The sequence below is a fragment of the Amblyomma maculatum genome, chromosome 2 (assembly GCF_055883805.1).
Source record: "Amblyomma maculatum isolate TAMU_Amacu chromosome 2, ASM5588380v1, whole genome shotgun sequence".
Taxonomy (NCBI): Eukaryota; Metazoa; Arthropoda; class Arachnida; order Ixodida; family Ixodidae; genus Amblyomma; species Amblyomma maculatum.
This window is the reverse complement of record NC_139345.1, coordinates 112470825-112488764: the sequence shown is the minus strand read 5'-3', so window position 1 is coordinate 112488764 and position 17940 is coordinate 112470825. Positions and strand designations below refer to the sequence as shown.

At 42.5% G+C, this 17940-nt stretch overlaps 1 protein-coding gene across 1 annotated transcript in view; it reads right to left on the bottom strand.

Moving 5' to 3' along the window:
- Positions 1–17924, bottom strand: part of LOC146199573 (uncharacterized) — a 36825-nt gene extending 18901 nt beyond the window's left edge. The window contains exons 1-7 of the mRNA XM_084595084.1: positions 17799–17924; positions 16727–16880; positions 15348–16233; positions 5454–5896; positions 3613–3781; positions 1585–1686; positions 913–1024 (exon numbers count right to left, since the gene is read on the bottom strand). Of these exons, the coding sequence (XP_084451210.1) occupies positions 913–1024; positions 1585–1686; positions 3613–3781; positions 5454–5896; positions 15348–16233; positions 16727–16880; positions 17799–17899 (1967 nt within the window). The 5' untranslated portion in view covers positions 17900–17924. The remainder of the gene's footprint in view (positions 1–912; positions 1025–1584; positions 1687–3612; positions 3782–5453; positions 5897–15347; positions 16234–16726; positions 16881–17798) is intronic.
- Positions 17925–17940: the final 16 nt, after the last annotated feature.

The following is a 17940-nucleotide window of genomic DNA, read 5'->3' as shown; positions in this document are numbered from 1 at the left end:
AAAGTCCTTAATGATAGAAAAAAACTGAAACAATAAAAAGCAGGGCAACAACTGCTACTCGCTAAACTTACAGCTGTGCTTCAACACATGAATTTCTGCTAAAAGAATGCGCCAATCTAATGCAGCGGGCTTTTCTTTATGTACATATTTAGCATAACTATATCCTCGCAAGAAAAAGGCAGGTGCCCGAGCATCCCAATCGCCACATGTTCTACAAATGGAGAACATAATAACGAGCGTACGAGTCACTAGCAAGGTGACTTCGTTGAGTTATTTGTAAACTCATTTTGCTATCTTCAATATGGACATTGCCGCCCATAGCATGCAAAGGCAGAACAAAGCACTGTTTGGGCAGATTTTTACGGCCCCTATACCACCCGTTCACCTTGTAACCTGTATGCTGTGCGTAAGCCAAGAAGGTGTGTTGACCTTCCAGCACTGGGTAAAGGGATTTCTTCACTATGAACAAAATAAGACAAGACAAGGCATGCCAGAATCTCTCTGTGGCCACTGCAAGCCGCATCCCAAACGTCTGGGATTTCACAACCCACATATACACTATGTATACAACTGTATAATACACTGTGAAGAGGTAAAAAACAATTTAAAAACAAAAACACGGTATATAAATGATGGAGGAGGAGAGAGAGAGAGACGTAAGGTTAGACCAAAGACTCGCAGTCGCTCTTCTCAGCAGGTGAAACATCCCTGCTGCTCGCAGCAGATGGCTGGCCAAATGGCACAACTGACACATCAAAAACTTCTGTGGGCGACGGCAGTGATCAACCATGCTGGAAGTGTGAGAAGAGCCACTGCGATCTTTGGCCTGCTGTGATTCTACTGCCTATGTACAGGTAGACAATATCGTCTCATCATCATTCACTGTCCTCGCTGTCAATGATGTCTTTTAACCTTGAGAAGACCTTGCGTGGTTCGTCGACCTCCTCTTGGGGCTCCTCGGGGGGCGTGGCACTTGGGACGGCACAAATGGCTGCACTCCGAGTTGTCCGCTTCGTTGCACCATCTGCAATAAAATTTGAAGAACGGCCAATTGGTGCAAGCTCGGTGCACATCAAAGGGAAACCTGAGATGACTCGTCGAATTTTTGCTCTTATTTAGAAGAAAAAAAGAAAGAAAAAAAGCAGGCTTCGTTCTCCCCATTTGGAAGTAACTGAGGATTTAATTTCAATTCGAAATTTGAGTGAAAAAAAAACAACAACAAAAAAACAGAACAGACCTGATGCACTGCAGTTCGTTTGTAAAAATTGGCAATGGTGGTGACGCCTACCTTCCATCTTTCAACCTCTTCCAGAATACAAAAGTTCTATCTTCAGCGAAAGTAGCATGTTTGTTTTTTGGATGTGGCGGTTCATCAATACTAGCAACACCTATTTGTCGTCTACAGGTTGCTAAAATTAAGCCACAGACTGCAAATGTGGTGTTACACAACTTCCTACTTTGAGATGTAAAATTCTCCGTTACTGTGTCGAGTGCAGCAGCCGGTTTATCAAGAAGACGGCAATTACCGGAACAAATAACTTCAACTTCAATTGGCAAACATAAGAAGCAGAGACACACAGCTACCTTGAGAGTTTTCTACAATGCAGCTTTTGTCAAGATTCCGAACTTCGTTTTCTTCTTCACGCTTCTGTCTCAGCTCCTTGCAGCTCTTCAGTGTTGGTTTGCCTGAGAGGAAAAGAACAGTGACTAGCATCTCAGCTTTTTGTGTATGTAATAAGCATAACTGATGCAAAAATGATGCACAGTTTAATGGAACACTGCTGCTGGTCAGGGTGAAGCATTACTAGCATAAAGATTGGTTCACTGACCAAGTAAAAAATGAAAATGTCTTGAGCCCTGTATGGATTCCTTGTTCACAATAAGGCTGTCTCAGAAAAAGAGGAATGCTTAAACAGCCTCTTATACATCCTTATATTGGATCTTATATTAGTCATTTTTGTGTTTGACTTTTTCAGTGATCCAATCATCCTGCTAGTAATGATTCAGCGTCTCCAACTGCCCAACATTGCTACCACCATAAGAAGGACAGGTGGTAGAAATAAGGGCTAATGGCAGCAGTCTAGCGCACCCTGGCACAGGGATAAGACAGTGGTTAAATAGGCTCTTCTGTGAAGGCATTGTTAAAAGGAGTAAGCCACACATCTACTTGCTCCATAAACTAAGAGTGGTTTGTTCCAAATTATCGTTAAAACCATACTGTGGCACCAGGAAGGAGGGAGGGGAGAGATGGATTGGGGAAAATATGTGGCACGACAAAACTTAGTGTCCATAACACCATCAGTTTAAATAGTCAGTGCCACATATCCAAGCATTAATGCTGTTGAACTCAAGCAGACGCAGACACATGCTTCATCACGCACATCTTCACTGTCACTGCAAATGTGGCGCTGAATTATGGAGCTATGCCTATTCACAGTAGTTCCTCGAAAAAGTCTGTCACTCCACAGAAGTGAACTGCGCATTTCAACATGCCAAAAACACTGCGAACAGACAATTTTTCAAGGTGCTTCAGGTAACGCCAATCATGGTTGCATGCCGTTACAGAACTGCATGCATCATACAAATAACGTTATCAAAAAAATAACTTGCTTCTTTCTACTCTCTATCGCCTTATAAAGGTACGCATGAAGCGGCATTAACTTCAATGTTCCTTCTGTTCAAATTTATACAGCAAGCGACATTTAGTGCATATCAGCACCGAAATACATAGACCTTTCCCAACAAGATGCAATTATGATATTTCTTACTCAATAAGAAATAAGGCTGAGATATGTTATATGCTGTTGGTTTCTACAACCTGATTATTGTGTCAAACGATCCTGTTTTAGATGGTAGTGATATTTTTGACAGACTTGAGCAAGTAAACAACATGGCTGCCTTCTTTAAAATTATTTTGTCTTTACTCCAGATTCTGTGACCAATCTCACTTAATATCTATTTTTCAATATATACTGGTTTGCTTCCATTTAATTTACAGGGTTTAACATCCGAAAGCGACATCAGGACACCAGCATGAAGGATGCCCTAGTGGAGGGCTCCGGAAATTTAACCCGATGGGATTCTTTCACGTGCAGTGACATCAGTAGACGGGTGACTTGCGTTTTGCCTCCATCAAAACGTGGCCACTGTGGCCAGAATCAAACCCACATCTTCAGGATCAGCTGTTGAATGCCCAATCACGAAGCCACAATGGCGGGGCTTTCAATATGTACTGGTTTGATGTATGTGTGCAGGATTATCTCCATTCCATGCAGCCAGAACCAGCTAGGTTATCTATGTGTACTTACTGCATGGCCCTAGACTAGGAAATCCTGAAAGGTACAAAAAAAATTTGTTGTTCAGCTTTTCCATACAAAATGCAAAACGAATGCACAAAGTAAAAAGTCTGCGATCGGACTGCCACATGAGGTCAAAGTTGGGCAGCCGAGGTGCGCTCCTGATGTCAGTCTTCAAAACTGCACAATGTACAAAGGCTGCGAGAAGCCTACAATTGTACACAAGATCTTGCTGCACTTCAGTTGCCCCAGAAGTCACAGTGAGCACAACAAAAGTTGAAAATGAACAACACTGATGTGCAAAAAGAAGGGTTACCCTGAAGCCCAGCGTCCCTGAGAACCTTCATGAGCTTGTCCACTTTTTGCTCCACGGTGTCTGTTTCTTCTAGCAACTGAACGTAGCGGACCCTCAGCCCAGCAGTGCTAATGCATCGCTTGAGCCTTGCTACTGCTGGATTCTCGGCAGTCGCTGGCTTTCCTGCTGGCTGTAGCACATACAAAGAGCCAAACACCGCTTTCTTTGTTTTGCTCTTCCAAACTAAACATAAAGCGGTGCTTCCTCAAGCCAAAAAAAAAAAAAAAAAAAATGCAGAGAAGCACAGAATTCTAAAGCGGTGGACCCACAGACAAAACTTAAGAGCATCCGATACTCTTACCAGCTCTAAGAAAAAAGGCGATAACAGTTTTTTTGCAAAATAACAAATGCCACAAATCAAATGTCATTTAGGTGCTACCAACTATGCAACTATATAAACCAACTATGCAATATTTAATGACTTTAGTACTTTGCAGTGCTTACACAAAAATTAAAATAAAGGTTTGAGAGCTAGTTCATTATCACAGGTTATGTATTTTCCAGAGCTAGCTACAAGATGTCACAAAGAAAAGACTCCTGATTACTATTGATGTGACCACTGCAGCTCACATGTCACTATTTGAAGAGTCTGTGCCTTGTACCTGTCACTGAATATTATACTCATCCAAGAAATTAAGCACCTTTTCTCCAACTGCGCATCGCAAATCAACAAGCATTACTAAAGCAATAATAACTGGAAGCAAAAGGAAAGCTAAAACACTAGGTGAACCACGCATGCACAATATGCTGTTTACTGAAGGCAGCATTGACCAAGCTGTGAAGTAAAATTGTCTATGGTCAATAATAGAAGGTCAACGGCGCAGAGGCAGTGCAAAAGCTGCATTCCTCAGTTGGATACTACCACAGCATTTTAGACAAATACATTGATTACATCTTAAGTAACGCACAACTAATTTTTAAGCTACCCAATCTTCATTGAGAGTGACAGCACGAACGCTACACTCTGAAATGGGCTGCTACCATAATAAGTTCAATTTCTTTAGAGCATATAAAGAGCATCTAAAATGAGCACATTTATTATATCTTAGGCAATATGCTTTGATGGCCGAGGTCGCAGTAGCAGGCAACTGAGGCAGCTTCTTGGAGATCAAAGAGTGAGAAAGGAAATCAAGCCCGTCGGGACCCTTGGATCCCAAGGCATGCTCATAAGGCCTGGTCGAAGCGGGGCTTTATATCTGTGTCGGGTGGTCTTTCACGCAATGTGGCAGCTTAGGACTGTATGTTAAGGAGTACGTGTGATTCAAAAGAGGCACAAATAAAGCAATTAGGGACCAAACAAGTAGAAAAGTGCATGTACGCGAACGAGGATCTGCCAGGAATGGGAGTCTTTAACGGTGTCGTGTAAGGCCCTTAAATACGGAGCTCACTTGTCCTTCCAATTTTTTCAAGCTACCCAATCGTCATTAAGCGCAATGGGCTCATAAGAATCTGCGTCAATTCCTAGCAAAGAAAAATAACAAATGGTAGTATTTAGTTTCAGCGGTGCTCTGATGTAACAGGAGCGACAAATTACCATGAGTGTGCTGGAGGTGCACGAAAAGTTGACACGAGTAGTTAAGGGACCTTTCATTTGATCCAAACAGCTGTTGGCACAATGACTAGATGAGTGAGTTGGTGATGCGTTGTAAAGGCGACAGTGCAACAAACAGGTTTCCGTCCTGTGTTTCCGCTTCATACACAGCAGCACTGTTGCCTTTACAAGCTACTTTCACACATATTTACTTTTGCTCTAAGCTAACATGCAATAGGAGCACTATGTAGCACTGCATACATTATCTTACCTTGCGCTTTTTGCTAGGAGGTGGGAAACCATCAGCTGGTTTTTTCCGACGCTTGTGCGTACGGGCAAGCTTCTGCTCCAGTTCTGAAAGGCCGGTACCTTCCGTCACTGCCACTGTTGCCACCTGCTGAGGAGAGATAGGCTTCTTTTTTGGTGGCCTGTTGCGCAGTTCTGACAGTGGTTCGTCATCACTCGAGTCGAAGATGCCACGGGCGTTTTCTGGTATCTTCTCCTTAGTTTTCCGAGGTGCAGCGACACGTTTTCGCCGGATCACGGCGGGTTTTTGAGAAGACATCTCATCACCGGCATCGGACTCTTCACTCTTTGGCTTGACCATAATCCACCCACCTGTTTTGGTTTTCGTCAGTTTCAGAGTGAATAGAGGCATGTCATCCATGCTTTTGTGGTTTTTTCCGTTGCTCTCCTGGGTTGGTGTCTTCGACCCTGAGTGGAGGGAGTGTGTGGTTCTTAAAAATGTTTCTCCCTAGGCAATTAACAAATTATCATCTGGCATGCACTAAGTCACATTGAAAAATCTCAAATATGTCATTGTGATGCCTCTGAGCTTGCTACTCTTTGCTTTGATGGATGGCACTACGAGAAAAAGATGCCTGCATCAAGACTGTAACACCTATTTTCAGGAAGGACCTCTACTGTTGCAAAATCAGATAATTATTGATACAATAATGCCTTCATCACATGATGGCTGACAAAAATGCAGACATCATGTGCATTATTTATTAGTGCACCATTCTGTACATTGAAAATTAAGTGCTCGACCTCCCCCACCCATCTTCAAGTTTTCTTTTAAACTGTTTCAGACAAACTGTCCGCGCGAAAACTATATGCATCTCAATCTTACGTAACTGCCCAGCCCATTTTGGGGGGTCTGAGTTTATAAAAAGTACCATGTGCTTAAATTTACAATTACAAGGTTCCTTATATCATTCTTCAATAATGAAAGCTAGTTTCCAAACAAAACCGATTTGCATACCATGGTGCTATATGGTGATGAACTAGAAGGGAGTATATTCATATACTGCATCTACCTACCTTTTGCTGACCTGCTTACTATCCATGAGACAAGAAAATAACACGCAATGTGTGCTGCACAGCACATCTGTCACCCACACATGTAAAGATAAAAGATCACCACTTTGCACATCATATTAAACTTAAAAATACAGTGTAGCCTGCTTATAAAGAAACTGAGCATCACGTCCTGCCTGTTCGTTACATCCTGATGTTTCCAGTAGGCGCGCCTGACATGAAAGGTCAGATTACTACAAGAATGGGACGTGTGGGGGTGTTCCTATTGGCTTGGTTAGCTTACAGACTGCTACCGACTACAAAAAAAGCAATGCACACATTATGATCATTAGATGATTATTGATAGATTATGACTGCCATCCTGAGGCATGTGTCTAAATCTAGCACAAATCGAAGTTTGCTTCCTATCACGGCACAGCGCCAGCCAGTTGTGAAATCTGTCTCCACAAATTTCGCAATTTCTGCATCATGTACGATGTAAAGATTTTTTTTTTGTTTTTCAAAGGCACAGCACTGCCTCGGCTTCTGAACAGTGATGGGTGGAAGATTATCAGATTTACCGCTGCGTTCAGACGGAGCGGCAAAGGCAAGTTGTCGCACAAAGAAACCGCACAGAGACATCCAAACTTGTGTGGTTCGAGCTCAATGGTGCACCAAATGAAAAAAGGCAGCAAAGCTGCACAAAATCAGCGCAGACGAAGCGCAAAAGAAAGTGCCTTTGCAAGGTACAGCTGTTGCGGGCAGTGAAAGCTGATGCCTACCCACCTTGCAATCGCACAGATCTGGTGAAGTAGACGTGCAAGCTTTTTTCAAAGGTAATGCTTAATATTTCTTCTAAGAAATCACCGACTGATGTATGTTGATGATGTTGAGGTTTTTGGCGCATAAGCAACTAAGGTTGTCATGCAACATGAACAGGGTGGTTTGTTTTTACGGTATAAAAAGGACTAATCTATATTTCATGTTTTTATAGCTTGTTGAGGAGCACTGCTTCTTTTAGGAACCCAAAAATGTGAGAAATTTCAACCAGTGCATTCTCTCCTAAAAGCAAGCTGGGATGGAAAAGGATCTGTTCATTGTAAAACTGTACAAAATAATTTTTTCTTAAATTCTCTAGTTTAGTGCATGACACTAAAATGTAATTTATTGTTAGTTTGCCTTCATACCCTTCACATAAAGGTTTCTTTCTTCAGAATGAAGCTATGTATTAGGTGCGTGTGTCCGATGCGAAGGCGACGTAGAATTACTTCAACAAAGCTTTTTGGATGGCTGGACGATGTCCATTTCTTGACGACTGGTTTGACAAAGTGTGATTTATTGCTCATTTTATTGTTCCATGAAGCCTGCCATTTTTCTCAGTTTTTCCTTAACGAGTTCCATAACATCTCTACGTGGCAAATTGAAAAGTTGCATTTCAGAGTTACGAGCTGCTGCGACACATGTGCCAGCTCTCTCGTTGACGCGGATACCAATATAGCTTCGTACCCAGCAGAAACTCTTTCAGGCAGTTTAACATTTTGCCACAGATACATATATCTGCTAGGTAACACAGAATGCTGAGCCTCCAGGCTGCGTCATATGCTTTCTCCATGTCGAAGAAGACGGCAAGACAATGTTATTTGTGTATAAATGCCCTTCAAGAATGTTTTCAAGCCTAAGCAGATAGTCTGTCGTCGAGCATGCTTTTTTAAGGCCATTAAAGGGAGCCTTTATTGGCTCATGCTCACGATCGTATCCGTCTGTACGTAATGCTTTAGTCTGATGACGTCATCAATGGTGCAGTATGTCTTGCTTTGAAATTAATGATGACATCATCAGTGGTTTAGTAAGCCGTACCTTGAAATTAATGATGTCATCAGTGGTGTAGTATGTCGTACCTGGAAATTAATGATGACATTATAAGCAGTGTAAATGTCATAACTTGAAATAAATGACGTCATCAGCGGTGTAGAATGTTGCACCTTGAAATAAATGACGTCATTAGACATGTAGTATGTTTACATTGAAATAAATTATGACGTCATTAGTGGTGTAGATGTTATACCTTGAAATAAATTATGACATCATCAGTGGTGTAGTATATTGTGCTTTGAAATTAATGATGACACCATCGGTAGTGTAGTATGTCGCGCCTTGAAATGAATGATAACGGCATCAGTGGTGTAGTATGTAGCACCTTGAAATAAATGACGTTATCGATGGTGTAGTATGTTGTACCTTGAAATTAATGTCATCAGTGGTGTAGTATGTCGTACCTTGAAATAAATGATGATGTCATCAGTGGTGTATATGTTGTGCTTTGAAATTAATGATGACGACATCAGTGGTGAAGTATATCGTACCTTGAAATGAATAACGTAATCAGTGTAGTATGCCATACCTTGAAATAAATGTCATAAGTGGTGTAGTATGTCGTACCTTGAAATAAATGATGCCATCAGTGGTGTAGTATGTTATCATCATCATCATCATCATCATCAGCCTGACTATACCCACTGCAGGGCGAAGGCCTCTCTCAGATTTCTCCCCTTAACCCGGTTCTGTGCTAGTTGCATCCACCTGACCCCTGCGAACTTCTTAATCTCATCCGCCCACCTAACTTCCTGCCGTCCCCTGCTACGCTTTCCTTCCCTTGGAATCCAGTTTGTTACCCTCAGCGACCGTCGGTTATCCTCTCTTCGCACTACATGTTCAGCCCATGTCCATTTCTTCTTCTTAATTTCGACTAGAATGTCGGTAACTTGAGTTATTTCTCTGGCCCACTGTGCACGCTTCCTATCTCTTAATGTTACCCCTACCATTTTTCGTTCCATAGCCCTCTGGGTTGTCCTCAACTTAAGTAGAACTCTCTTGGTTAGCCTCCACGTTTCAGCCCCATAGGTGAGTACAGGCAAGATGCAACTGTTGTATACTTTCCTCTTGAGCGATACCGGTAAGCTGCTAGTCATAATCTGCGAGTGCTTGCCAAATGCGCACCATCCCAATCTTATTCTTTTTGTTATTTCCTTTTCATGGTCTGGATCTGCGGTTACTACCTGTCCTAAGTAGACATATTCGCCTACTACTTCAGTACTTCGATACCTAATGTAAACTGCTGTTCCTTCCCGAGGTTACCCCAGTCTTCTGCATATTGATTTTCAAGCCTACCTTTCTACTTTTCCTGTCTAGGTCATCAATCATTATTTGCAGTTCATCAACCGAGTTGCTTAGCAAGGCAATGTCATCATCAAATCGCAGATTACTGAGGTATTCTCCATCTACCCTTATCCCTAACTGCTCCCATTCCAGGTCTCTGAATACTTCCTCTAAGCAAGCTGTGAATAGTACTGGGGAGATTGTGTCTCCTTGCCTAACACCTTTCATCGGAATTTTGTTACTTATCGGAATTAATACTTTTAAATAAATGATGACATCATCAGTGGTGTAGTATATGGTACCTTGAAATAAATGATGACATTAGTGGTGTAGTATGTCGTACCTTGAAATTGATGATGACATCATCAGTGGTGTAGTATATCATACCTTGAAATAAATGATGACGTCAATAGTGGTGTAGTATGTCATACCTCGAAATAAATGAGAAACATATCTTAGTTCTCCTTGCCTAGCGTCATGCCAGCGCGCAGTGCAGTTGCCATGCAGACCATCACTGCTAGTTAGTGGTAGATAGTGACCGAAAACGATAGTGGTAGTTATAGTGATAGTGATGATAATGTGACTATGACGTCATGACAAGTCGTGATGTCACATCCGGTGATGACGTCATTCACGCATACACGAGGCTGACCCTGCCTGGCGTCCAATCCAAGCATATAGAGGGCACTTCCTCGAACGCTGCACCAAACAGCATATAGAAGCAGACACAGTAAAGCAGGAATCAGCGGCGCTTCAAGCTGGTTTACAGGAATGAAAAGGCGCAGTATCTGCCACAATTCGCTGCGGACACCTGACCCGCACCTTTAGGGAAGGGAGGAAGGTGGAAGTGATAGAAGAGATGCCGTAGTGGAGGGCTTCGGACCCCTGTGCAATAGACGCTTTCACCTCATCGCACTTTAGCGGTCCAAAGTGCCCCCTAGAATTTTCAAAACCGCACTAATGAATGTCCACAAGTTTGTGTGATTCTAAAATAAAGATTAATCTAATGTTTAAAGCACTTTCGAAAGATTTGGCAAGGCAACTTGTAAAAGCTATGGGTCTGTAGCTACTAGTGGAAGTAGGCGGCTTTCCGGGTTTAGGTGATGGAACTATAACAGCTGTTTTCCAAGCCTCAGGTATCTTACCCGACCTGAATATTCTGTTAAAGAATTTCAAAAGTGTCTCTGCTGCAGAATCAGAAAGGTGGGCCAGCATTTTGTAGTGTATTTTGTCTGGCCCTGGGGCTGTTTGCTCACCAGCAGATAGTACTCTATTGATTTCATGGATTGCAATTTCTCAGTTGTAAGGTTTGTTTGTGCTGTCAGTTGGAAGTCTGTTTTTCAGATATGTTTTTGTATTTTCAAAATGACTGCATGTAGTATAAACAACCAGAAACTGCCACAACATGTTCGCCCAATATGTTTGCCTGTTACAGCAGAGTTGTTTGAATATTAGGTGCTGTTAATAGAGGAATTGTAAATGGTGAGAGCCCGCTATTTAACTTCTGCACCAGTGCCCATATTTGTTTTTTACGTAGTTAAGCTGTTTATAGACGATACATAACTTTTCCGCAAGTTTTTTTCAGCATTTTTTCAGATGTACCATGCTTTGGCCCTTGCTTTTTTGAAATTTATTAGGTTATCATAAATTGGGTACCTCCTGAAAGTTCCCCAAGCTTTATTTTGCATCTTTTTTGCTTCCCTGCATTCTTTATTATACCAAATTTTGTGGTTGCACTTCACTATTCTGGAAGACTGAGAGATGGCAATTTGTGCTCCAGCGAGAATAAAATTTGTGAACTTTTCATTCAGTTCATCAACGCATAATTTTCTGAATATATTCCGTGTAATCTAGCTTTTTCTTTAAAGTTGTCCAATCTGCTAAATACAGCTTCCAACGCTGCGGTTTCGTTGGGACGACTGCAAGTGATGATGATAGATTAATAAAAACAGGCAAGTGATCCCTCCCATATGGATTATCTAAAGCGTCCCATATAAAATTGCTGAAAACAGATGGTGAACTAACTGACAGTCTAAACAGCTCATTTTGCCAGATGATGCAGAGCAGTACAAGGGTTTACCGGAGTTGAACAAGCGTTTTTGGAAAGAATAAGTTCTTATAAAATTTCGCCTCTGCTGTCAGTTTTTTCGCTTCACCAAAATACAGAATGTGCGTTAAAATCCCCAACTACCGAATATGGTTTTGTTAGTTGGCTTAAAAGGTTTTCCAATTCTTGTAGTTATTTTCAGGTGTGGTTGTAAATATATAGAGCATACTATAATGGTCTTATATGTAAGGAGGGTGGCGGCTGCAGCTTCAAACCTGGTTTTTAGTTCAATGTCACGAGCTGCGATGCTTTCTTGAACAATCACAGCTCCCCCTCCTGAGAGAGCCTGTCTGTCTGCTCTCTGTGGTGGCAGAAGAATTTGTATATATTTAGTACACTAGGGCTACAGGAGCAAATGATGCTAGAATGTCTCTTATGTCAATTAATTTATTTAAAATTCCTCTGCAATTTCAATGAATTAGGAACGCCATATTTGTGTATGAAAGGGAAGAATTAAGTTGTTTTGGGCCTTGTCTTTTTTTGGCTGATCTAAGGAGTTCCATTGTCTCTGCGACAACAGAGAGCTACCTTAGGTTGTGTCCATTGCGTCATCAGAGACGCTGGACATGCGTGCATGCTGTACGTGATCATTTGCAGCAGACCTTGCCTCGTGGGCAGAGGTCTTGGGGCCTTCTGACCATGGGGGCCGCTTGGCCTGCTTTGAAGGTGGTGGGGCAGCATGAACTGCTTCCAACCAGAGTGAATGAGATTGTGCTGTTTTGCGGTTGAAGCTTCATTCCGAATAACAAAATCTTCCTCTACGGAGCACCACACAAAGGCTCTTGGAGGTCCCATGGCTCACGGGGAGAATAACTAGCCTTTGAAACCCACGACAGTGTCAATGTCAAAGGGGCATCGACAGTGCCTAGCCACTCCACCGGGTGGAAAAGCTCTACATCGACCTCAACGGTGTGCGAACGATAAGGCAATGCTGCGCTGGAACTCTGGGCTTTAATGTTACAGTGACGGATGTTAGAGCACGTTTCTTGGCTCTGCAGCACTACAAATTTTTACAGCCTTACAGCCTCCATATGAAAAGAAAAAGGGCAAAGTTTCGATGCTTATGTATGTTCATGATGAAGGCGGTGGCCACACACCATGCTCCTAAAGTAAGTTTGTGGTGCCTGTAGGCTCACTGCTTATAAGCTCTGTGTTCACTGAGCTTTGTGTCCACAGACACATTAAATCTAAGATTAAGCGCCATATCCATCATATTTACTGCGATGATCACGTCTCCTTCGCTTGTACCGAGTGAGTGTTTATTATAAACGGTCACAACAGTATAATAAAAACATATGAAGGATCACATGTGACCTGTTAGTTTTCCAGAAGCTGCACTGACTTCCCCACTGCTATCAGTGCTGAAAAATAAGCGTGCACAGCCCACAACACACGGAGGTGCCAAACTCAGTGTGGTGAGGGTAAGTGCTGGGGCGTCAAGGATGAGCACAACCGGTAACAAACAGGTAGGCAGCACAAACCATCAGCCCAATATTGGAGTATGCTGCCAATTCATTGGCCCGGTGTAGGGGCAGACAACGTCGACACACTTCCAATATTGGACCGACGGTTAGTGCTGGCTGAGGTAGGTAAGGCTGAGGCTGGTGATGGTTCCAACATGTATTTGTACTTGCCCTGTGGTTTCACATTTTCGCCGAGGTACCAGATGCTGCACAGGCGAAGGCAAGTGTTGAAAGGAGCAAAACAGGGTGAATAGAAGCGAAGCTGAATTATTTGTAACTGCATGTGTTGCCCCCATAAAAATACTACTACAAGACAGAGAGTTATTCAGCCTCCGATTCCACAGAAATGTGTACCATGTTGCTCAGCCTCTGCCAGCCCCTATAGGTGGCATTAGATGACATAGTGCTGAGACCTCTGTGTCAGATATCGGTGCCTTGTATGTACTACCTTAGGTAATCCAACAAGCTCCACCCCCGACAGATGCAAAGGTACTCGAGGCATTCCATGTTGGCGTGTGAGCAAAATGTACTCAAAACGTAAAATTTTGAACTAAGATCAGATCAGAGCAGTGGTTCTTTCAATCATCAGAATATAAATTTGAACATTTTCCATAGTTCATACAACAAAGCTTCTATCATAAATTCAATATGCTTCAAAATGCATTTCCGATGAGCTCTTCAAGGTAGGGAAAATCTCAATAGAGAGCCCGATGCCCCTTTGACATGCCCATGATACCTATTATACAGAATGCAAACCTCAAAATTGTATGCATAATACATGCCTCAAAAAGCACACAACCTAGGAAAGCATCCTTTATATGCTGCCATTGCTTGCCTTTATTAACTTGCTTTCGGATGTCTTTTTTAATGAGCTGTTATGCAAGACCCCTTGGAGCAGCGACTTATGTAAATGCTATTTTTCTTTCACTTGCATACTGTTAACAATGACGTTCGCTACGGAAATAAGTTGTATCAATCTTAATGAAGCATACCATCTGGAATCACCGCACTTTTCCCGAACAAGCTCATGAAAAAATGCAAAGCATGTTTCCACTCATAATTGCAAGAAAAAAAAAGAAGTGCTAGCTTACTTGCAAGCATTAAAGTAAAAATCATAAACCATTCCCAAATTTAGCTAACCTGTCATTTGCAATGCAAACATTTTGACAATATTTGCATACATTTACATTTGCATATTTGCAAAAGGTTCAAGCTGATAGGAATACAAAAAAGTAAAAGCTCCGTATGTTTTCTTTTCCAAGCACAATTTCAGCCAGGCTACTCTGTGAAAAAGAAAACGGGCAGCCTGCCCTTTTGTACACTGACCTTACAAATGAAGACATCGTTGCTATTCATACAAGCTCATGCAGTAAATTTGATGGACATTGTTTGCCCACATTACTTACAAATTTTCATTGTTTCTTGCACCCTTTACAAGCCATCTTGACAAAGGCTGACTTACAACAAAGCTACTTATAAGACTGCCCAAAATAAAATAGGACTTTAACTGCACCCTTATGTGTGGAATCAATATAGAAATGTTAAAAGCATAATACTGCTGGTATTTTCATAAGAAAAAAAAACACCTTAAATGTGTCAATTAATTTTTAGCATGCATTACAACCTCCTACATTAGAAAAAACAGACACCAATCGGCTGCTTTAAAAGAATGTTCCGATTCCAACAACATGGGCTTAATCCACAACAAAGTGATTACTAAAGTAGGTTGTTTGAATTAACTCAAAACTGACATTTTGATTCTGAAAACAAGAACCTCATTCACAATGAAGTGCTAGTAAAATATGGCTTGTTTGAACTAAATGAAAACAAACTACTTTGGTGATTACTTTATTATGAACAAGGCCCCCATGCTGGCAGCCAAAACATCATGCAACCCAGCTGACCTGCTGCTGCATCACCTTAACTAGTTACATTTCCATTATACCTATAATTTCACACATGCTCTGCACAGTCTTCTGAACTCACTGCTGATTCTCACTTCAATAAGGCTGGTTTTTGATAATTGATGCTCATTTCTTGGCACAGACGCAGCTTTAGTAAGGCCGCGAAACACAACAATACAAGTGTAAGTGCGAAGCAACAACAACAACAACAACAAAAAGTAAGGGGCACAACCTACCTTCACTGCGGTTACTGCAGACTGGTTTTGCCTTTTTATTTTCAACAGGAAGAGAGGGTCTTCTCACTTTCCCCGCTGACTCTCCAATCCTGGCACTACCCTCACCATCTGATGAAGGCCTCCGCGGAGATTCAGCAGACATGGGAGACTCTGCAATCATCAACTTTCCTTCAGAGTCTGAGGAGTCGGATGCGTCGCCTCCGCAAGGGGCTTCAGCCTTGTCCGCCGAAACCACAGGAAACACCACAGTCGGAATGGCACCACACACTGTATTTGTTGCTGCATTGGAAGCAGCAGCACTGGATTCATCATGAGATGTCTCTCTGACTGCAGCACTCAAGGCTAGACTTGAGGCTACGCTGGAAGCTGAGCTCAACAAAACACCAGCAGAAACACTAGAAGAAACACTTGTAGCACTTGAAGAAACACCTGAGGAAACACTCGAGGAAACAGTTGAGGAAACACTTGAAGAAACACTTGAGGAAGCACTTGAGGAAACACTTGGAGGAACCTTTAGAGAAATGTGTGATGAATCGGATGTGATGGCTAAGGATGTAGTGTTGGCACCTGTGTTAGCTGTACTGTTGATAGTGGAGGTGGCGGTGTTGGTTGTTGTGGTGGTGATGAAAGTGACACTGGGCACGCAGGCCTGTTTCGGTTGAGTTCGCCGACGTGTTTGCACTCCAAGAGTTTCTTTTACGGCCCGAATCACATCATCGTCATCAGAGTCACTGCTTGAGTCGACAATGCACTGAACATTCTTGGTATTGCGGCATTTGAAGGGCAAATCGGTGTCAATGCTGCAATTTCCATTCTGTGGCAGCACCGAACGCAGTGGACTCATGTCCCCCGAGTCCGCAAAGGTGTCATTATCTGACTTGACGCCCTGAACAAACAAGAAAATGCAAGGAGATAAGGTGCAGTGAAAGCTCTTCAGATGAGATGTAAAAAGGCTGTTCACAGTTTCCTTGCCTAAAGCCATCACACAAGTGTAATTCAGACTGAACTAACATTGCAGTGGCTAACAAGCTGGGACATATGAGCACAGAGAAAAATGTTTTTTTCTTTTCCAATCTGCGTATCGCTACCTGCTCCAACTTGCATTGTAGACACCATGCCTGGTACAGCATCACAGCACCTGTGACATTAGGTGCAAGCTGCCTAACACCTGCTTCCTGTTGCTGCTAAGGTGACAACATGTTTCAATATAATAAAATAAAGCCTGACAACAGCATTCATTTTATTAACAAAATTAAGAAAGCTATTTTACAAACACACTAACGCAGGGTGTGAAGACCTGTGTCATGCTTTTATAGGGCATAAGTGTGCATGTGGTCAAGTTAATTGCATATAGGTATCAAAAAAAGATATCTCGCTACCTGGGATGATTTGTCTTTGCTTTCAGCCAAGTCTTCAAACTCCTTGAACACGGTTGTGACAATAGAGGCAAACACTTCACGGTTTTCCGAAGACAAGTGCTTCACTTTGAGCTCGTCCGTGTACAGTGTCCGCAGCTGCCTGATTGTGAGCATGCTGCGTTGATGGCCAAAGAAAAGCAATAATCATGAACACGATTAAGAAACGACGACGAAAGTAAGCTTGAGCGATGAACATGTTTTCGCAACTCATGAAAACTATTGTAAAACGGTCCCAGCTACATTCGCTGTACGAACAGGGAGACTTAAACCTGAATTGATGCTTCAAATCAAGCTTAGCAATCTGTGTGACGCGAAGCACGCGTTCAGTACACAATTTCCCAGGTCGTGAAGCTAACCAGGACGCGTGTCAGATCCCGATCATCCGCAAACGAAACAAGCCTGAGAAGATCGTTAGGATTCGCAGCAATCTTGCTCGCGTTATACAGATATGACATTTAAGGCCGGTGAGCCTCTCGACAACGTTGACACAATACGCGTCGTTCGGTTGTTTTCCTGGCGCTTCGCTAACTTCTCGCATACGTGGCTCGCTTTCACGATGTAATATAGACGCGTCATTACCATGTTTAATATCGCCGAAGAAAGCCACTGCAGAAATGCAGCTCACGGTAGAAACAAACGCATCACAGAGGAGGATCAGCAAATACCGTTCTTGTTCGCCTACGTAATGCGGAAGGCTAGTTTCCCTTGAAAGTAGAGCACGAATGGTTTGGCGACGAAGGAATGATTACGGTTAAGAGAGAACTTGTTAGCGCTATCGGATCCAGAAACGGCCGCCAGGAACTAAAGAAGGGGCATTTAAATGTCGACTCAGAGCTGACAGAACTAAAAATTCCGGCAGAACGAATTTGTTAACGTCAAAAGTGGCACTTCAAGCACCACAACACAGCACAGAGAGCGACATTATCACAATGTTCGCAAGCAAAGGCTGGGCGCTAGTCAAATGAAGCGAGAATGATTGTTCGGCGAACACGTCGAGAAACGTTAAGAGAGTTGATTCAGGTGTTGTACGCACCCGTGATCCCGACGTTCGCGAAAAATACGGCGGACAAACTCTAACATACTACTGGCACTGACCGCCGCCATTGCTAGTTCGCGCCAGCCATAATTCGCCATCTGTAGATTGATTAATTTTGAGAACTTTCTAAGCAGTTTAG